The sequence below is a fragment of the Zeugodacus cucurbitae genome, chromosome 4 (genome assembly GCF_028554725.1).
Source record: "Zeugodacus cucurbitae isolate PBARC_wt_2022May chromosome 4, idZeuCucr1.2, whole genome shotgun sequence".
NCBI classification, from domain to species: domain Eukaryota; kingdom Metazoa; phylum Arthropoda; class Insecta; order Diptera; family Tephritidae; genus Zeugodacus; species Zeugodacus cucurbitae.
The window spans coordinates 21,121,759-21,144,357 of NC_071669.1; the positions used below are offsets into that span (position 1 = coordinate 21,121,759).

The 22,599-nt window shown below is 32.8% G+C and overlaps 1 protein-coding gene and 3 non-coding genes across 4 annotated transcripts; 3 read left to right on the forward strand and 1 right to left on the reverse strand.

The window, feature by feature from the left end:
* The first annotated feature begins 8,115 nt into the window (after positions 1-8,115).
* Positions 8,116-8,197, forward strand: Trnas-aga (transfer RNA serine (anticodon AGA)). The gene has a single exon. It is a non-coding gene; the product is annotated as a tRNA-Ser (tRNA).
* Positions 8,198-10,913: 2,716 nt separating this feature from the next.
* LOC105217283 (probable cytochrome P450 6a21) lies at positions 10,914-12,709 on the reverse strand. Its single transcript, XM_011192218.3, has 2 exons — positions 11,518-12,709; positions 10,914-11,457 (listed from the first exon to the last, which is right to left on the reverse strand). The coding sequence occupies exons 1-2, from the start codon at positions 12,611-12,613 to the stop codon at positions 11,039-11,041; spliced, it is 1,515 nt and encodes a 504-aa protein (XP_011190520.2). The 5' UTR covers positions 12,614-12,709; the 3' UTR covers positions 10,914-11,038.
* A 1,472-nt stretch (positions 12,710-14,181) lies between these two features.
* Positions 14,182-14,263, forward strand: Trnas-aga (transfer RNA serine (anticodon AGA)). The gene has a single exon. It is a non-coding gene; the product is annotated as a tRNA-Ser (tRNA).
* A 2,089-nt stretch (positions 14,264-16,352) lies between these two features.
* On the forward strand, positions 16,353-16,434 carry Trnas-aga (transfer RNA serine (anticodon AGA)). The gene has a single exon. It is a non-coding gene; the product is annotated as a tRNA-Ser (tRNA).
* Positions 16,435-22,599: the final 6,165 nt, after the last annotated feature.

Consider the following 22,599-nt stretch of genomic DNA (forward strand, 5'->3'; position numbering starts at 1 on the left):
TCTTCTCGGTATGTTTGAGGAACACATTATTGGAAGCTAGCAGCTGTTATCTTGTGAATGAATGAAAGTACTATATAGGAAGAGCGCAGAAAGTGTTCGGCAGCTGGTGTTAGCAGAAGAACCTGCTTTGTTCTGCGAAAGTGCAAGCAAAGGAAAAAATTATTTCCCTGAAAATGTCATGAACAAAGTAAACACAATGCGGCGCCAATTTCCAGGAATCACTTGCAATACAAATTACAGCAACTCATATTTCACCACACAAAGAACGAGGCTTTGCACGATTGCACACAGTTACTCGCATATCTGTGGGTCTTTGTGTGTAAATAAATATGCGCAAGTGTAACCTGTCTATTATCATTGGTTCAACGTAGCCAAGAGCAGGATAACAGCAAGGATAATGCGAGTGTTTACAACAGACAACCAAGGCCGACAAACGGTAATGTTTGTTTTACCGGCGAATGCCATTAGCACAGCTGCTCACTCGGCTACTTGGCTGAATCGAACGCACACACTTCGCACACAATCGCTCTGCAAAGGGGCAGCAAATTATAACTTTCACCGAGCGCATAATGCATTTCAACGCTTCATATTAGCGGGCATGAGAGTTTAATTGGAGGCTAAGCAGAGGATTTTGCAACTACTGGCTGTATTACTATGAGAGCTAAGCGCATATATGTTACATGAGTATGTCTGTATGTAGTGCAAGTAAACAGTAATGAAGAAGGGGCTTAACTAGTTAATGGCAACAATTCTGGCGTTAGTCAGTTAGTAGCCCTTGTTAATTAGTGGGCGCGTTACACACTTGATCACACACATATATACTTTTGTGGGAAAAACGCCGAAATTCTCACGTAATATTTGTTGTTTGCCAACAGAAAGCGGAGAAAAATTAATGACTATTTGTAACGCCAAAAATTTTGCGGTTTCTCACACCGTAAATATCTTTCGGTGCTGAAATGAAATCTTTTGCATAAAAAATGCCACGTTTTGACAAGCCTTTTTTGTCTGTGCACGCTCTGTCCTCACTTATCATCAGACAATTACCTGAAATTTGTTGCTATTTCTGGTGGTGTTGTCACTGAGTTCCCGGTTAAGTACACAAATTTTGAATAAGGTGTGCGCAGTAATAAGCAACTGCGGTGTATACTTCCCGGAATATGATTGAGGGGTTTGTGAGTGAAACTAATAATGCTAAAGAGCCGCAAATGTTGTTTACTTTGGCTAAAATATTTGCATAATGATGAAGAAAGAGGCAGACATGGTTATAAAAATTAACTGAAAAGTAATGGTATGGTCCAAGGTTATTTTAAATATGCTCTATTAGTCACATTTTGTAGAGATCAGTCTCTATAAACTCGCCAGTAATTAGACTTTGTCTGATAAATAATAAGTTTTTCGTGCTTTTAGACCTTTGAAAAACATAGGTTCGAAATCTGTCTTTTATGAAGCCTAAAAGCTCCTATACTTGGATCTAACGTATCGACAAGGTATTGGTGTTCTTTTTTATTCACGCTAGTTCAAAATAATGATTTAAGAGATGAACTTCTCAAAGTCGGCACAGTTATTGACTCAAGATGATTTCCCGTCGACATCGATTGGACAATGTCCAGTTAAAACTTATATAATAAGAGAAAAAATAGACCTTACTGAGAGCGAAGAGCTCACTAGTCCTCCTGCGATATACCCCTTTACAAAACACTTTGCGACTGTTCAAGAGCTAATAGTTGATCAGCACCCGCCAAACTCAATAGAAGTCCAGGCATTTAGAATCGTAAGTAAACAATGGAGCTCCGTCCTGTTCCCGTTCAATTGATGGTTTGCAAGCTCATCAGTTTTAAAATTCCCTTTGATACCGCGGTTACCAGGCATCGATTCTTGAAGATTGCTTAAGGCAGTAGTCTGCTTTAGAAGCTGAAAAAAGCGTTTTTTTAGCAATTTTTTTGAAAGGGAAGGAAATGATTGCGTAGTGTACTATATTTTAGGCTTAAAAAACAATATTTATTATTAAAAAATATTGAAATTTTTTCAAAGTTGTAAGTATTTTTCTGGAGCGCCTGGAGTCTGCACTTGTAAATCGGTGCCGGTGATGGAGGTCGTGCGATGCATCTGAAACAGTCGAACCAATTTTTTTTTATTTTTATAAGTTTCTTTTGAACTAAAAAATTTCCGAAGAAGTTATTAAAAAAAAAATTTTCGAAGTTTGAAAAAAATGCACTTTTTTAAGAAAAAAATTGATTTTAAGTTGCAAAACAAGTAGTTTAAAAAATACTTTTGTCCAACTTTTTTAGTTCAAATAGAAGATAATTTAATACTGAAGCTAGATCACTTTTTTTCGATCGGACATATATTCTTTTTGATATCGCCGGCACCGTTTTCTAACACTTGTGAAAATGAAAACTCGAGAAAACGAGCTTTAAAGTTTTAGTTTTCATTCGCACCTGCTCGACGCTCGGCCACTAAAACTGCTCTAGCTTCGAAAATATGTCGAATTGGCCTCTGGAATTTTAAAGACATATTCTTGGATAGTTTTGGAAGAGATTTGAAACAAAAAAAAGAAAATCGATATTTTGAAGCCTGTTAAGGCAGTACTTAACTAATTTCGAGCTTACGACCAATAAGCTCAAGGCAAGTATTATTACCATTCTGTCACCGAAGTAGAATATTACTTCTCTAAAGAAAGCTGCACGTGAGAATACTAGATATACTGCTACCTCAAATAAAACTTTTAAACTTTCTATAGCTGCATTGATAATGATGAATGGACTAAGAAATTACGAAACTAAAATGATATTTGAACCGCATCATAAAAGAAAATGAAGATTCTTGGTCTCAAGACAGCTGTCAGTGTTGTCGAGATTATCTGAGCCGGTTTAGAACTTAACTGATAAGTAGAAGCTTTAAAATTAAAATATATAGTGTAAGGAGTATTTGTACACACAACTGACATGGTTCAATATTTGTTCTTTATAATCCGAATATCAGCAACCGTTCGTTGAATAAACTTTTTATCTTACCAAGTTCATACTTATTAGGATAAAGTGACCAATGAATTCTTCAAATTTTTTTTTATTTTTTTATTACAATTGTACCTAGTATACAATGATTAAATACTAACAACAATTCAATTCTAATAAGTTAAAAATAATAATTAAAAGCTAAATGTTAGAGAAATTCATTTGTTGTCAGTTGCCTTGCTAAGTCTGAAGGCCTCTTACGTTTCAGTCGGTATTCTCGTTCAGCACTACCGATGAGCCTCTTCATTTACATGCTGTATAAGCCTCATTTCGTGAGTCTTTGTAAGTTTGGTTATTTCGTTTACTACTGAATTCACACCAAGATCATGGTTAAGGTCAGCAGATCTGTTCTTCAGATACACAAATTGTTGAAGTTTGACAATTTAAGAGCAATAAATGTTATTAACCACAATTATCAGTCCATAACCAAGCAAATCTTTCACTAATAACCGTTTCGCATAGCAGTTAAGTGATCAATGGACAGGCCTTTGATCGATTAAAGCGTTGATTTAGATCGATTTACTATACAAAAGAAAAATATGATTTTACTGCATTTATTTTTAATCGAGTCAAATCGAGTGGAAACTGTAATGCAACTCTGTAAATTGATGTTCACACTGTAAATTTGGTTGTGGTTATTGATAAAATCATAAAATCAGCGGATGAAACTTACCAATTTCTTACAAGCAGTAAAAAATGTAAAACAGCTGTTCGTCAATCGAGTAATCTGCTGTGCGAAAGTAAAAAAATTGGGTTTTCAATTAAAATCTTAATTTACAAAATTTATTCCGCTTTGGCTATAAAACGTTATTTTTAAACATTTTTATATACTTTAAATAACTAATATTTGATTTTTGTCGTTAGAACAAACGATTTTTGTATAATATATGAACGTACCCCCTTATCCCTAAATTTTAAATTTACAAAGTCGCCCAATTTTTTTCAGCACAACCGTAAATTCATTTAAATATAAATGAAAAAGCAAAATAAGAAAAAAAAATAAAAATTTGCGTGAAAACATAAATTTTGCACCATTAACCGAGTAACACAAATAATAGGCGCAAAAGCCCGTCCGCGTGCAATTATAAGCGGCACACACCTGTCTGCGAGGCATTTTAACGCCACTGACGCACCTGAGTGCTTAATTTTAATGCTCACAAAAGTATGTAAATACTCATGTATCTGCTTTTATATTTGTATGCGTATGTGTGTGTGTGTGAGCGCATTAAATTTTCGCGAGTGTGCTGTTTAATTGCCAGCCAACAAGTGACAAAATGTATTAAAACAAGCGAAAATATTATTTTGACGCAAGCACGTGAAAGTGATAAAATTCAGAGAGACACACGCACACACACGTATATATACATACATGCATAATTATATTGCGATTACATTTAAAACAACACACATTTGGCTGTACTAGCACGCAGGACATGCCGGGACATGCTGAAAATGGCTGTCGGACATGGCGTATGAGTAATTTCAATTAAAATTAACTTCATAAGCGAATTATGCATAAATACCTATTTATATATATTATATTCACTATAAACGAGTGTTTACGGGCAAATTACCAGCTTGTGTATTCAGTCAACCGTCTGGTATTCAAGCTGGCAGTTTGCTTTTCCGAAGAATTCTTTATATTTGCATAATTGCTTGTAGTTGTTGTGGCCACAGGCTGGATTTGTTTGTGCGCTAATGTGAGTTAATTATTCTAATGATTTACGTTGAATTTACTAAATATTCTCAAGTGATAAAGTGGCAGTCAACATACTTGTGCGAAGTAAATATGAAAAGCTGCAGTAAATGATTGGTATTGAAGAGGATTGTCTTGAATGACTGTTGAGTTCCTCTAAAACTTGAGGAATTTTGTGATCAGTTGTAAATTGAAGTGGAGTTTGTTGTTAAGAATGCCATTAGAACTGAATTCGAGAGTCATTGCTTGCAATTAGCTTTTATTTGAGTATAAATGAGGCTCTTATAATATGAATATAATGTTCAAATATTTTCCGAGAGATTATAAAAATATGTAAGGAAATATTACTATATTAAAACAAGTAAGGAAGGGCTAATTCGGGTGTAACCGAACATTTTATACTCTCGCAATTTATTTATTTAACTTAATTAATATTATATAATACACAATTTGACCCACATATTCGTCATATATATTGTATAAAGTCCATTGAAAGTTGGAAACCATAATATTAGGTTAGAAGCACCGAGGTCCTCGTGTTCGATATATGCGGTCTTGAAAGCCTAAGGTTCGATTTCAGCGATTTTTAGAAAGGGGCTGCCACACTATAAATGCAGTATTTATGCAAAGTTCTGTTCCGATATCTTCACAAATGCTTACTTTATACGATTTAGATCGTCTTCAAAGTTCTGGTATATAGGAAGTAGGTGTGGTTGTGAAGCGATTTGGCCTATTTTCACAACATATCATTGGGATGTAAAGAAACTATTACAAACCAAGTTTCATAAAAATCGGTCGAGTAGTTCCTGAAATAAGGTTTTTTTTTGTAAAAAAATCTGAATGCAGCTTCCATCTGCCAATTTTTATGTGAAATTTAGTTTCTGACATTTTTCGTTAGTGAGTTAGCCCACTTTTAGTAATTTTCAACTTAACCTTTGCATGGGAGGTGGGCGTGGCTATTATCCGATTTTAACTATTTTCATGGTGTGTGGTAAGGTGCGTAAGAGAATCGACTGCAGAAAGTTTGGTTTATATAGCTTCATTGGTTTGCGAGATAATTACAAATAATCGACTTGGGGGCCACGCCCACTTCCCCAAAAAAATTACATCTAAATATGCTCCTTCCTAGTGCGATTCTTTATTCCAAATTTTTCTTTTAACGGGTGATTTTTTTGAGGTTAGGATTTTCATGCATTAGTATTTGACAGATCACGTGGGATTTCAGACATGGTGTCAAAGAGAAAGATGCTCAGTATGCTTTGACATTTCATCATGAATAGACTTACTAACGAGCAACGCTTGCAAATCATTGAATTTTATTACCAAAATCAGTGTTCGGTTCGAAATGTGTTTCGCGCTTTACGTCCGATTTATGGTCTACATAATCGACCAAGTGAGCAAACAATTAATGCGATTGTGACCAAGTTTCGCACTCAGTTTACTTTATTGGACATTAAACCAACCACACGAATGCGTACAGTGCGTACAGAAGAGAATATTGCGTCTGTTTCTGAGAGTGTGGCTGAAGACCGTGAAATGTCGATTCGTCGCCGTTCGCAGCAATTGGGTTTGTGTTATTCGACCACATGGAAGATTTTACGCAAAGATCTTGGTGTAAAACCGTATAAAATACAGCTCGTGCAAGAACTGAAGCCGAACGATCTGCCACAACGTCGAATTTTCAGTGAATGGGCCCTAGAAAAGTTGGCAGAAAATCCGCTTTTTTATCGACAAATTTTGTTCAGCGATGAGGCTCATTTCTGGTTGAATGGCTACGTAAATAAGCAAAATTGCCGCATTTGGGGTGAAGAGCAACCAGAAGCCGTTCAAGAACTGCCCATGCATCCCGAAAAATGCACTGTTTGGTGTGGTTTGTACGCTGGTGGAATCATTGGACCGTATTTTTTCAAAGATGCTGTTGGACGCAACGTTACGGTGAATGGCGATCGCTATCGTTCGATGCTAACAAACTTTTTGTTGCCAAAAATGGAAGAACTGAACTTGGTTGACATGTGGTTTCAACAAGATGGCGCTACATGCCACACAGCTCGCGATTCTATGGCCATTTTGAGGGAAAACTTCGGAGAACAATTCATCTCAAGAAATGGACCCGTAAGTTGTCCACCAAGATCATGCGATTTAACGCCTTTAGACTATTTTTTGTGGGGCTACGTCAAGTCTAAAGTCTACAGAAATAAGCCAGCAACTATTCCAGCTTTGGAAGACAACATTTCCGAAGAAATTCGGGCTATTCCGGCCGAAATGCTCGAAAAAGTTGCCCAAAATTGGACTTTCCGAATGGACCACCTAAGACGCAGCCGCGGTCAACATTTAAATGAAATTATCTTCAAAAAGTAAATGTCATGAACCAATCTAACGTTTCAAATAAAGAACCGATGAGATTTTGCAAATTTTATGCGTTTTTTTTTAAAAAAAGTTATCAAGCTCTTAAAAAATCACCCTTTATAACTTTATTTATAGCTTAGTTATGACACTTTATGTGTTTTTGGATTTCGCCATTTTGTGGGCGTGGCAGTGGACCGATTTTGCCCATTTTCGAAAGCAACCCTCTCACGGAACCAAGGAACATGTGTTCCAAGTTTCATTAAGATATCCCAATTTTTACTCAAGTTATCGCTTGCACGGACGGACGGACAGACGGACGGACAGACATCCGGATTTCAACTGCACTCGTCATCCTGATCATTTATATATATATATTACCTCATATCTAACTCTTTTATTTCTTGGTGACACAAACAACCGTTATGTGAACAAAACTATAATACTCTGTGCAACATGTTGCGAGTGTATAAATATAACGAACGTATTCGAGTAATTCATAGCAATCTTGATTGGTAGCTCCATCCCAAGCTCCAGTCTCTTTCGACTCCTTCCATTTGCCTTATGAACGTTCCTTTCTTGAATTCCTGGGCGGTATCTAATATTATGTGTAAGTTATGAGAAATATTTAGAGGAATTCTTCAATAAAAGAGTATAAAAATATGATATTTTCAACACATTTCATTCTGTGAACATATTTTCCAAAAAAAAACTAATATTTTGGAGCAAGTAACACTAATTTCAGTAGTAGTAGAGTCATCAATAGAGTGCAAGCTATTTTCTATGTCAAACTCAAATTGATAAATGGACTGTGAGAGTATAAATAGAGATAAATATATAAATGTATATATGTAAATATATAAACATATATACATATATGACCATGAAAGAAGACTGATAGTCAATATGATAGTGAAAAAGTTGGTTAGTCGCAATAAAAATGCAGAGATAAGTACTGATTTATTTGAAATAATATTGATTGAATAAAATTAAATTAATTTATATTGAAAGGATTAAAAAATTGTATATTTTCAAGCTTTGAAGTTCACTGGAAAATAACGGGCAGTCGTGGCCGAGCGGTTAAGGCGTCTGACTAGAAATCAGATTCCCTCTGGGAGCGTAGGTTCGAATCCTACCGACTGCGAACCACTTTTTAATAATTTGACTTATATAATAATATAAATAAATATCTAAATGATCAAAAATTTAAAACATAAAAATGTTAAAATTTGCAAAATTTTAACGGTAATCAATAATATACTATTTCGCGAACAATGTATGTTGTTAGTATAAACTTAAAAAAATAAAGAAATAAGTAAAATAATTAATACTTATCTAATCAGTAAATTTGTGTTTTAATATATCACTCAAATATCCCAATTTGTGATTAAAATTTAAATTAAACTGATTTGTAACCAGTTTCAAGAAGCGAAATCCTCTTCGTTTCCATTTTTGAATTTCTAGCAGTTTGAAACAAATATTTAAAACATCTGTAAAAAAATTGCCTGAAGATCACATAAGAGAAGCTAAAATCCTTCAAACTAATGAGAATTGATTAAGGAGGACGTTTAAACTTCCGAGATATTAAGAGTTCTTCAACACGAACAACAGCTCGACAGAACTTCTCCAACACACTCAGCGAAATACAGAAAAGCTTACAAAATATAAAGATTCATAATTGCAACCATGTATCTGCTGTCATAATACAAATACACACATACATTTCGCTAATATTTTGCTTTCTGCTAGGGGTGTTCTTGTGCTATTGTATATTGTGGTGTAGCATTTTTGCATTCCGTGCAATCTTGCAAGAGCAAGAGAATGTTTCTGAGCTCGTTTAATCCTCTTAGAAAAACTTGTAGAAAAGATAAAAAATATTTGGCAAAACGCATAGTCTGATATATCAGAGGCAGAAAGTGAATAGTAAATAAATATTTTTTTATTATATTTGCTTTAACGTATACCTGATGGGTAAGACGTTAATTATTTGTACTGCATTATATATTTGTTTTTATTTACTTTGAAATGCATCTGATAAATATGTTATTACTACTCATTTATTTAAAAAATAAACATTAAATCAAAAAAATTCTTAATTTTTTTCAATAAAACAAGCTTATTATACAAAGCCAGTAAAAGCAAAATGCTTTTAAAATATTTTTAAGCGCCTAAATTCCTAAAATCGACCTACATATATGTTAATCGATAGGTAATCTAAACATGAAAGTAACATGAACAAGTAAGGAACATTTTATAGTCCGACACAATTCGTCGCACATTTTCGGCATAAAGTCCACCAGAATAACGAAAATTATTATATATAGCACTAGAAGACCGCTCCGGCTTCGACGGGTTTACACAAACATTTCAAAAGTTATAAGTTTTTACACACTTATACACACTCTCCCATAAATATGTATGTACTTTTCCGTTTCCTCCGTGGGTTCATTAAAAAAAGTAAAATTAGGAAAATTTGAACATGAAATTATATTTTATTTGTAATTAGCTAAAACTTATTACGGCCTCTAGTCTTTGATCTGATTATGAAGGCGTTGGGAACGCTCAGACCTCGACTCCCTAGTGCGAGCTTTTATATTTCTAATATTGTTCTTCAAGCCGCTGCACACACACCATACTCGAACCTCAAGCGCGTACTTGGTAGGTTTTGAAATTTTGTCCAGCAAGCAGCTGCGAGCGCTTGTTATTCGACTTTCTGGCACGCGATTGCAATGCGAAGAGAATGACTTGCAAGACGATTTTCAGTTTCAGATTAAGATTCTCCATCACGGAGTATTTTTGATACCCTCACCTGGGAACTATTTCCAGAAAGTTGAGATTCTAGCAATAAATATAGCCTACGTTACTCGGGATGAATGTAGCTTTCTAATGGGGAAAGAATTTTTGAAATCGGCACAGTAGCTTTTGAGTTTATTCATTACAAACATACGTACAAATCTTTCCTCTTTATAATAGTACTATAGATATGAGAGCTAGTGTTATTTCTCGTTATTATTTTCTAGTTCTCTATATTTTTTAAAGACAAACCACAACAAAATCGAATTTAATGGGGAATGTTTACTGTCATTGGCAAGAACATTTTTTGGCATTTATTTTTTAAAGATTAGCTCTTTCAAAGGTTGGCCGCGGCAACATCTCCATCCATCCGTTAAGTCCAATTTTCGATGACCCGTTCGAGCATTTTGACTGGTGGTTACTTCCGAATGACACGCGTGATGCTTTGCTCCAAGGTCTACCCAAAACGTGAAATCATCTGCTCACCTAAGTGTTCTCTCAATAAATTCATTGACAGATGTCGCCATATTGTTGAAACCAAATGAAACCTACGGCTGCTATATTTTCTTCATTGCGTGCTGGACGTGGTCTATTCGGCCGAATAATATCCAATAATGATTAATGGGTCTCAAGATAGGTACGAATAGTACGCTCAGTAGGCCCATTATGTTAACCAGAAGTTGAGCGAAACGCATTCTTTACTGAACGTGAGTTTTAATAATAAAGTTTAACAATCTATAAACGTTGTTCAGACGTAAGTCTTTCCATGATGAAATGCCAAACAATACTGAACAAAAATAATATGACAGCTTGACACGACTCACGCGTTGGCTGTCAAAAAAGGCTATGTATAATGTGTCAGTCGCTCACAGTTTGCCTCCATAAAGGGAGTGGGAGGGAGTGGGAAATGTAAGTAAGCAGATAACTTACTGATTTCTACGTTGATGCTACTAGCAATTGGTAAACTTAGAATAGTAGCTCATCAAGTTTTCGCTTAAATGCTAGGGTATAATTTAAAAAATGGTTCCAGGCATTGCAGTCGATTGCCCGATCTAAAATACAAAATGTACGAAAAGTCAACGGGCAAACAGTTTATTGGAATGTCTATTACTTAATAACAATCTAAAGGCGCTAAATTAGTTTCTTCTAACAATAATAAACAATATACAAATTAAACTAAAATATATATTACTCAAATCGCTTGTATTTTAAGATGCATGCCACTTTTGGTATTGTTTAAAAACTGCTTGGGATCCATTACCAAAGGAATATCCGTCTTCGGACAAGTACAAAATTCAAACTTTCGCAGCAAATAAGTCAGCGCGATGCGTATCTGCATTTGACCAAAACGCAAGCCAATACAATTGCGTGGACCATCGCCGAAAGGCAGCCAATTAATGGCGTCACGTAATTGCATTTGCGCCGGTGCAAAGCGTTCCGGATCAAATTTGTCCGGTGCCGGATAGAACTCAGGATTATGGTGTATTCCCATAACTGGTATGTATACGGTTGTACCTTTTTCGATTACATAGTTCGGATGTCCAGGTACATTATAATCAGCTATAGCCTTGCGCTGCAAATGTGGTACTACCGGATATTTGCGGAGAGTTTCTAAATTGTATCGGAGAAAATAACTGTTATAATAGCGTTCGTTAATATGGCATTACTCACCTGATATAACCTGTTTCATGTATGGCATCGAGTTTATACATTCATAAGTGACCTTGCCGCCATGATGCTCAACCTCTTCTAGTATTTCGGCGCGCAAGCGCTTTTGAATGTCTTGATTGACAGCCAACTCATACAGTAAAAACGAAAGTGTAGTGGATGATGTCTCAAAACCAGCGGCAAAGAATACAAACGCTTGCGCCGCCATCTCCTCCAACGTAAGCCCCTTCTCATCGGCATTATTATCAAACTTGAGCTTGCCTTTATTCAATTCCATTAGTATGTTCAAGAAGTCGTTACGCTGCACCTCGTTCTTCTCTCTATAATCAACAGTTTCCCGTACAATATTCATGAAGAAATCGGTTATCGCGTCCGGTCTCAAGCGCACATGAAAATAGCGTGCCACAGATGGCGCTGCATTTATCATTGCAAGAACGAAACTCGAATGACGATGATCGTTAAAGATACGAAGTCCCATTTGCCGGAAAATAACATCAGGGTTCTTGAGACTGTTGCACTCAATGCCAAAAGCACAAGAGCCAATCACATCGGTGGTGAAGCGTGCCAGTATATCCTTGATCTCGATTACATTACTCTGCACCATTTCGCTATTTAAGGTGTCGACAAATTGCTCAGCCACCGCAATCACATTGGAAAACATGAACTTCATTTGACCCGAGGTGAAAGTGGGCGTAAGTTTGTTGCGCATTACACGCCATTTAGGGCTTTCTAATTGAAACAAATGTCCACTGAGTGGATCGTCTTTCTCGTTGGTGTAGAGACCACGATCGGTGAAATTAGCAAAGTCTTTAATTAACACCTGTTTAGTCAACTCCGGTGTGAGCACTAGTACCGAAGGATTTTGTAGAAAATAAATGCCGCAAAAGGGGCCCGATCCCACATAACGGCGGTAGACTTTCGTAAAGGCTTCGCCAATACTCATAGTCTTTGCGACACCGTATAGATTCCCATGTATCCAGTGGGGCGTATCACAGGGGATGCCCCGACGTTGCCAATATGTGAGGTTCCGATATGTGATATAAATGACCGCGGCAACGGTGGCCAAAATAATACTCAATAACACTTCTGTTACGATCATTACATCGATTTTTTTCGCTGGATTATGCCCCCAGTTTATATACACATTGTTGTAAGCAAACGGAACATTGAACTTGAACTGATTATAAGTATTCGTAACTCCAACATTTATATTAACTTTGCTTTAGTAAACAAGTTGACAAATACTGAGCATCATCAACAACAGTTATCTTTATATAAACTGGTAGTACATATGTATATGCATTTAAATGACTTGGAAGTTTTACAATCAATACTGCCTATGTAAATATGTATTTATAAATGAGCGTGATAAGAATATTTGCTTTCGCATCAAGCATTTTAAATTACGAGTGTCAAGTACAAGAGCAGCTGCATTATTGTAGCTTGTAATATTTTTTGCAAGTCATCATTTCATTTCGCTTTATGGATAATAATATTTTTACCGTACTGACCACTCTTAAAAAGGCGTTTTGAAGTCGAAGACCTCAGTTGTTTTAAAAATATTTTATATCTAAATCTGTACGAACATTCACGAAAATAGCTGATGGCAAACATTTCTTCATCGGAAGTGGCTTAGACTTAAAGTGCTCCCCCACGAAAATTGGAAAAATCGGATAATAACAACGCCCACCTCCCATACAAAGTTTATCTTGAAAACTAAGTGCGTTAACTCAATAACGAAAAACTGCCAGTAACACTAAATACAGAAAAAATGATAAAGAAAGACTGCAAAACTGGAACATGGACGTGGCGTCACCAACGCTGGTCTCAAAAACTATATCTCAGGAACTAGTCGACCGCTTTCAATATAATTTGATAATACTATTTTCTTCATTTACTAATATCAACAATATAAAATGCGCGAAATCGGTTAACTTCCCATTTAATAAAATTTTTAATTTCAACTGATCATTGTATAATTCAAGAATTAATAAAAATAGAGGAATGAAACTTTACAGAAATACTGCATTTGAGGCGTAACATCACTCATTAACGTTGAAATCGAAGTATAATTATTCAGATATGGAACATGAAAAACTCATTGGTTAAGGGTAATTTTTCACCGAAAATATAGGTAAATCTCTCAAATATTCTAAGGATATTCAAAGGAAATAGTTTTTTTTTTCTAAATATAAGTGTATCTCCGTACCAAAAATTATTAAAATCGGGTTATAACTTTCCCCAACTAGTTCCCATATACCTAATTATATGTTTTAAAAAATCCGATGTGATTATTACCTTATAGATCGGTTAATATGTGAGATATCTTAGCAAAATTAATTGAGCTTATTTTTTTTGATATAGAGTAGCTTGATGACGAAAATCAGTGAAATGATAATATAATGATTTTCTCTATTCTGGTGGACGTTATGCCGAATATACAAATCAAATTGTGTGTCTTAATAAAAGTACAACAATAAATTGCGAGAGTATAAAATTTTCGGTTACACCCGAACTTAGCCCTTCTTGTTATAAATCCAGTTAACTAAACTAACAAACCTTACAGATGAAAATGAATAAGTAAATTTGAATAAATAAATCTGATAAACTTATGAAATGAAAATGTAATGAATTGTAAATGAAATTGTTGAACAGAGTTGCCAACATGCAGTCGTGGCCGAGCGGTTAAGGCGTCTGACTAGAAATCAGATTCCCTCTGGGAGCGTAGGTTCGAATCCTACCGACTGCGAACAATTTCGCAGCTTTTTATTCATTTGTTTAAAGTAAATTGAATACATAATATTTGAGAATTTGAAATGTTTTAAATTTGCAAAAACTTGCAGATATTTAATTAATACATATAAGCAACTATCACTGTGATACATATTCATTAATGGTATTATAAAAGTGAAAACAATTTACTAATGTAAGAAATTTAGAGATGAGTATTGTAGATATATTGATATTGTCAGCAGTATTGTATATATACATATATGTATATGTTTCATTCATTTTCTTATTTTTATATACGCATACAATTGGCATTTTCATAAATTTAAAACAACAAAAATCAAAGAGTGCTTGAATTTCAAATAATTTTCATTTATTTATGTACTCGCAGCAGAGCAACTATTCGAATAATCGTAGTAGAACTACTAGAATAATCGTAGTAGAACGACTATTCGAATAGTAATACTCGGTTAATATACATTTGAACGATTACAATTATCATTTGGCTCTACAGCTCTCTGTGAGCTTTGTCCTGCTGAACAATACGCCTTCAAGCTACTTTGTCTTTTGCGGTTTCTCTCCGGTTTTCTAATCGGAGCTTCTTCAGATCCTCGTTTCTTTCATCCTTCCATCTTGTTCTTGGCCTTCCTCTTGCTCTGCCGATGTATTTTTTTGCGTTCAATACCTTCTTTTGGGCTCTTGAATCCATTCTTGAAATATATCCTAGCCCTCTTATTCGTTGCTTTTTGATGAATCGCACCATGTTTTCGCCTTGAATTAGCTGGTCAAGTTCGCTATTCCAACTTATCCTCCATTCGTCATTTCCATTTTTCTTTCAAAGGTTCAATTTGGTTTTGTCCTTTTCGCTCCATAGCACAATACTGGGGTTACTACCGTTTTATACAAGACAAGTTTGCATGGTCTGTTAATTACTTTGGACTTAAAGAGTTTTATAAGAGATGCGAACGATCTATTTGTTGCTTGTATTCTGTCATCGATCTGAAGATTCAGCTGCATCATTACCTTCTATTGGTAAATTATCTTCCTTATTGTTTTCGTCAATATTCCGGGCATTCAGTAGTTCGCTAAAATACTCGGCCCAACGATCTACATTCTTTTGTTGGTCAGTGAGTATTTCTCCGCTTTTAGATTTGCAGATATGTATGTACTTGTACGAGGTTGGAATTCTCGTTTTTCGGTTTCTATTTGACTGTAGAACTTTCGAGTATTACTCGAATTAAAGTTCTCGCATATACTCTCTAAGTTTCTCTTCATAAGTTCACGCTTGTTCCTCTGTCACATTTTTGTTGCAAATGTTCTTTTTTCGTTATAAATGTTTTCTGCTCCTCTAGTTTTATTTCCGATACCACAAATAGTTCAATGTAATAATGTGATGATAAAATGCCATTTCATATTCAGGAAATTAATAAATCTGGACATGACTTGGGATGAGCTATGCACTCGATTGATTCTTAGGGTCAGAAAGAATATAATACGAATGCAAGAGAGTATTATTAGATTGCAAAAATTAGACCTCTTTATTTTGCCAAATTCAAAACTCCAGAGAGTTTGAATTGTAAGTGAGGTTCTACACTCTCATAATGTTAATTAATGGTTTTATATGGTTACCATAATCGAATACGCGCCTTGAATATCACCACTGAAAATGTGTGACACAGAAGTTATCCCACTTACTATACAACAGTATTATTTAAAACTAATAGCTAAAAGCTTACTGCTTCAATTTGGTTATTGACTGTAGACTAGTCAAGATCTTATACTAAGTTTACATAGTTCGCTTGATTTTGAAGTATGTATATGTATATATTTTTGATAAATGTATTATGCATACAATATCATTAATTAAAGTAACCACAAAGTAAGTCCTGAATATAAAGCCATTTGAGTCCCATATAACGCAATTCTGTTAAGATTTGGGTATGAAAATCTATATTTACAAATATTATCATATTTTTTGTTATCTGTTTTCATAAATCTATCAATTAAAATTAAATATATTTCCAAAAAGAAAGCTAAAGATTTGATAAATCAATTAAATTAAAATTAATTGAACTGTGAATGAAATTAGTGAGCAGAGTTCCCAACGTGCAGTCGTGGCCGAGCGGTTAAGGCGTCTGACTAGAAATCAGATTCCCTCTGGGAGCGTAGGTTCGAATCCTACCGACTGCGACAAATTATTTTGTTTTTTAAGTAAATATTTAATAATTAACAACCCAAAACACATTTAAGAAATCGATTTCCGCAATAAATCTGAATTGATGTTGTAAAAATAGGGGATGAAGTTGCATATTTGGGATATACGAATTTAATATGTTAAAGCCTATTATTGATGACGAATTATTAACCATTTTGTCGCTTTAATAATTTGGATTTTGTAATTTTGGTTTAGTAATTTGTTTCGAAAAAATATAAAATTATGTGTACTGAAAAATTCGAAAATTTAGGTCTCACATTCTATCAAACTTCTTAATTATAAAAATAAAAATATATTTCCTTTTAATAAATTTCTAAACTCTACTCACAACACCGTCAAAAGTATACACTAAAACACTTAAGTCCTAATAACCGTAAACACATATTACAACAAAAATGAATTCACAAGTAATACCCGAATAAAGGTAGAATGAGAATTTCAATAACATTCTCATCACTGTCAACTGTAGTAGGCAAATTCCAAATTTTTTATCGCACAAAACAGCCATCAAAGCTTCAACTCACTTCCTCCTTCCTTCCTTACGAGTATTTGCCACTTATTTATTTATTTATACACCCATCTATGTATATATGTGTGCGAGCCTAACTCAAGTGATGCTGTGTTGGTGCAGGCCACCGCATGGGTAGGTGTGCGTGATGGGAGTCCTTTGAGCTGTAACGGCATAAAATAACAGTAGCGTCTGCCAGTCTGCCGATGATTTTGTCTGCCAACATGTCTACTCGAAATGACGGTAAATATGGGAACAAAAAATTGAATTCCGTTAGCTGAAATAAGTAAGAAAACGAATATGGTGCGTGTGCACTCAAAGAAGCTGGTAAAAATAGCTAAATGAAAAAGCACCAGACGCGCGCCTTTGAGACTTTCATTGTTGTAATGTGTAATATTTTCAGCTTTTGTATCTATTTAAGGATATACATATGAAGTCACTAATGTATATATTCACATGAGTATTTAGTAAGCGTGTTGCTATATTTGCCCTTGTCAAACTCTTACCAACACTTTTCATGGTTCTCTGCACATAGGCCGAAAAGCATAGCTCACAATAAAAACATTTCGAATTTAGAAGAGCTCTACCGCAGAATATGAAATTGCAGAAAAATATTAAGCGATTTATGGATAAAGTAAATTTTGCGTAGCCAGCGAAGCAAATAAAGCGTTCTTTTGAGAACGAGCCACCCAGAAATGGTCTCTTGCTAAATTATAATACAACAACAATTGAATACAAAAAGGATGATCCGATACAGTGTAAAAATCTAAAATTTAAAAGCTAAAATCTAAAAGCTAAAATCTTAAATCTTAAATCTTAAATCTTAAATCTTAAATCTTAAATCTTAAATCTTAAATCTTAAATCTTAAATCTTAAATCTTAAATCTTAAATTTTAAATCTTAAATCTTAAATCTTAAATCTTAAATCTTCAATCTTAAATCTTAAATCTTAAATCTTAAATCTTAAATCTTAAAATTAAATCTCAAATCTTAAATCTTAAATCTTAAATCTTAAATCTTAAATCTTAAATCTTAAATCTTAAATCTTAAATCTTAAATCTTAAATCTTAAATCTTAAATCTTAAATCTTAAATCTTAAATCTTAAATCTAAAATCTAAAATCTAAAGTCTTAAATCTTAAGTTTTAAATTTTAAATTTTAATTCTTAAATCTTAAATCTTAAATCTTAAATCTTAAATCTTAAAACTTAAATCTTAAATCTTAAATCTAAAATCTAAAATCTTAAATCTTAAATCTTAAGTTTTAAATTTTAAATTTTAATTCTTAAATCTTAAATCTTAAATCTTAAAATTAAATCTCAAATCTTAAATCTTAAATCTTAAATCTTAAATCTTAAATCTTAAATCTTAAATCTTAAATCTTAAATTTTAAATCTTAAATCTTAAATCTTAAATCTTCAATCTTAAATCTTAAATCTTAAATCTTAAATCTTAAATCTTAAAATTAAATCTCAAATCTTAAATCTTAAATCTTAAATCTTAAATCTTAAATCTTAAATCTTAAATCTTAAATCTTAAATCTTAAATCTTAAATCTAAAATCTAAAATCTAAAATCTTAAATCTTAAGTTTTAAATTTTAAATTTTAATTCTTAAATCTTAAATCTTAAATCTTAAATCTTAAATCTTAAAACTTAAATCTTAAATCTTAAATCTAAAATCTAAAATCTTAAATCTTAAATCTTAAGTTTTAAATTTTAAATTTTAATTCTTAAATCTTAAATCTTAAATCTTAAAATTAAATCTCAAATCTTAAATCTTAAATCTTAAATCTTAAATCTTAAATCTTAAATCTCAAATCTTAAATCTTAAATCTTAAATCTTAAATCTTAAATCTTAAATCTTAAATCTAAAATCTAAAATCTAAAATCTTAAATCTTAAGTTTTAAATTTTAAATTTTAATTCTTAAATCTTAAATCTTAAATCTTAAAACTTAAAACTTAAATCTTAAATCTTAAATCTTAAATTTTAAATCTCAAGTTTTAAATTCTAAATCTTAATTCTTAAATCTTAAAACTTAAATCTTAAATCTTAAATCTTGAATCTTAAATCTTAAATCTTAAATCTTAAATCTTAAATCTTAAATCTTAAATCTTAAATCTTAAATCTTAAATCTTAAATTTTAAATCTTAAATCTTAAATCTTAAAACTTAAATCTTAAATCTTAAATCTTAAATCTTAAATCTTAAATCTTAAATCTTAAATCTTAAATCTTAAATCTTAAATCTTAAATCTTAAATCTTAAATCTTAAATCTTAAATCTTAAATCCTAAATCCTAAATCTTAAATCTTAAATCTTAAATCTTAAATCTTCAATCTTAAATCTTAAATCTTAAATCTTAAATCTTAAATCTTAAATCTTCAATCTTAAATCTTAAATCTTAAATCTTAAATCTTAAATCTTAAATCTTAAATCTTAAATCTTAAATCTTAAATCTTAAATCTTAAATCTTAAATCTTAAATCTTAAATCTTAAATCTTAAATCTTAAATCTTAAATCTTAAATCTTAAATCTTAAATCTTAAATCTTAAATCTTAAATCTTAAATCTTAAATCTTAAATCTTAAATCTTAAATCTTAAATCTTAAATCTTAAATCTTAAATCTTAAATCTTAAATCTTAAATCTTAAATCTTAAATCTTAATCACACTAATTAATCCCAATTTTTTAATGATTTGTACTACAATCTCATACACTATCCGATCTTTAGTGTTGAGTGAATATTTCGAATCATGCCTCTTTTTTCAATCCTCAAGCATGTAGTATTAGTTGACAACAGAGTCTCAAGTTGGTATACTACACACAAAACAACAACAGCGCAGCAATCACGAACACATTTCGCGTCCGCAGGGTATAATTTTAGGCGCAGTTTTACTGTCCATTCACACTGATAATCGCAAAAGTGCGCTGGCTTGACGTGGCAAAATGCAGACATGAATTGTGTGTGTGTTCCTCTTCTCCAGTCACATATGTAAATGTGCAAGTGTATGCGCCTAGAAACACTCTATGGGGGATTTCCATTTGTATATGCAGTCATTACTGCTCACATTTTATATGTGTCACATACACATATTTCTCATATTCCTTATTTGTTTACATTTTCTGCAAGAATTCCCTCGTTCCGTTATTTTTTCACACTTGCAGGCATTCTCTTATAGTCACTTGTGTGTGCTGACGTTCTTGTTGTGGCGGAGCGGGCGTGTCGCTTGCATATAATTTACAAAGAAAAAACATTGTACCGTTATTTATGGCATGAATGTGTGCCAATTTGTGCTTACTCATAAATATGCAGGCAACTAACATCCTCCGCTTTTTGTTGCTATTGACCGAGTTCAAGTGCCTGTGTGCGCTGCCAATCAGCTTAACCTGCCTTAGAGGCTTTGAGAAGTCAATCAAGTGTGGCCTTTGCCTACTTTTTACATCTTTCCATACACGAGTGTTTAAATAATCGTGTGTCGGCAACACACGTATTACATGAGAAGAACAATATTTCAACGCTTGTCAAAGGAAAAAGCACGGTGCTAAAAATTTAAGCGAGTATCATAGCTAGAAGGCTTCAATATGTGGAAATTTCATGCATTTTTAGAATAAAATCTCAACTTCTTTAAATCTGAGAAGAAGAGTTCCTGAATTTAGAACAGAAACATAGATTTTGATTTGTACTCTTTTTCAGATATTGTAACGGATTAGCCGGTTTTAAAATTCCAAAATTTACTTAATTTTTTCGACAGGATTGATTCTAAAAAAAATGTATATTAAATGAACCGAAATTAATAAATTTATTATTGGAAGTTTGTCCCAACCTCAGTTTTTAACGGTTCAGCTAACTTATTTTGACCAAGGCTACTATTGATCGTCATATATGTGTATTGCATCAACTATTAGAAACAACAGTACATTGAAAGAATTTTCATGGAAACATACATTAACACATTGAAACTCATTAACCATTTGGATATGAAAGAGATGAACCATCACACGTATGCCATGAGTATCGGATAGGGTTGCCAAATTTGTCTTAAAGTCTCTTAACATTAATTTTCTGTCAAGTATACATGCATTATTTGGCGCAGAGTTGAAAGCATACACAATCTGAATGTTGCACTCTTCGTTGAGCCCTGGTCGAAATTTTCCGATTTTGGTAAAATTTTCAACTCATTAAGCGCTGTACACGTTTATTACTTTATGATTTAGAGCTCCTTCCAAATAAAAAATAAAAGGAAACGAATTGTGTAAAGAGTTTCTGGACACTAACAGAATTGAGTGATACTTATTTTTAGTTGTTCCTTGTTTGTTTTTGCTTGCAGTTTGTTATTTTGTTTTTTTTTGTTTTTTTTTGTATTAATTATCTTTAAATATGTATGTATGTAACTATCATTGATTACAAAAGAATGTGGTAAAAGTAATATATATTTTACTGCGCAAAGTAAACAAGTGTATTTACTTTCAATGGGTAAACAATTGACAATTGACAAATATGTATAATGTAAACAGTGTTTTAAGTGGTTAGATGGGTTTCAAAATTTCCAAATAAGAAAAAAATTTATTGTCTTATTAAATAGTGTAATATATTATCCAAAAATATCAAATCAATCCGAATAATTTTCTAAGAGATATACCCTTTGGAAGTTCCGTCCATCAGGCCACGTTAGTACGAATGGAAAACTTTAAACGCATTTATCTCAAAACTCTATTTTTCAAGTCGGTGGACACGATATCTCAAAACGTTATTGAGCGATTTTGTTCAAATTTTGCAGACATCTTTGGATTAACATTATCTAGTTAATGTACGAAGGATTTTTTTATATTGTTATTATAACTTTTTTTTATCAATCCAATATTTGTATGCCGAAAATATGACCAAAACAGTGAGTTTTTTGGTTAAAATTCTGTCGAAAATTGAAATTTCAATATATTCTTTTTTCCTTCGTTCATTAACTAGATCTATCCATGTACTATCGACATATTTTTAGTTATTGATTTTAGATGAACCAATCATGATGTTCACCGCAATATCTTTTTTTTAGATAAGGTGCCAACGGCTGAGTTTTCGGAATTTTAAAATAAAAAATTCATAAAATACTGTTTAAATATGTATCTGTGATATGCCGAATTACTTAAAATAAATATATGATTGCATATATTTAAAAAAATTGTAAGAATACGCTTGCCTCTGAAACCCACCTAACCCCTTAAAGAAATAAGCAAACCTCAATCGTTTGTGGAAGTAAAGAAAACTTAATCACATTCATATCTCCTGCAAAATTCAACAAAATATAAGAACTTGCAGTTCTTCCGTACCAAGTTTTACTAAAATACCAAATTATTAATTTAAGTTTTATTTATTTTAAGATTATGTATTTCAAACATATTTATATATGTAAATATTTTGTATATTTTCAGGAAACAACTATACAATCCTAAAGTAATCTAAATTACACACAGTGCATAGCTGTAGTGCTCAGTAGGTGTTGAGGTGAGTGAAACTATTTACAAATGATTCGGTGTTGGTGTTAATTTGTTAGTATTAAATTGCAATTAAAGTCGCTGTAGTGTAAAAATCAGCCGAGATATACTTAAAAATTGCGCATATGATGTGATGTAACAATAAT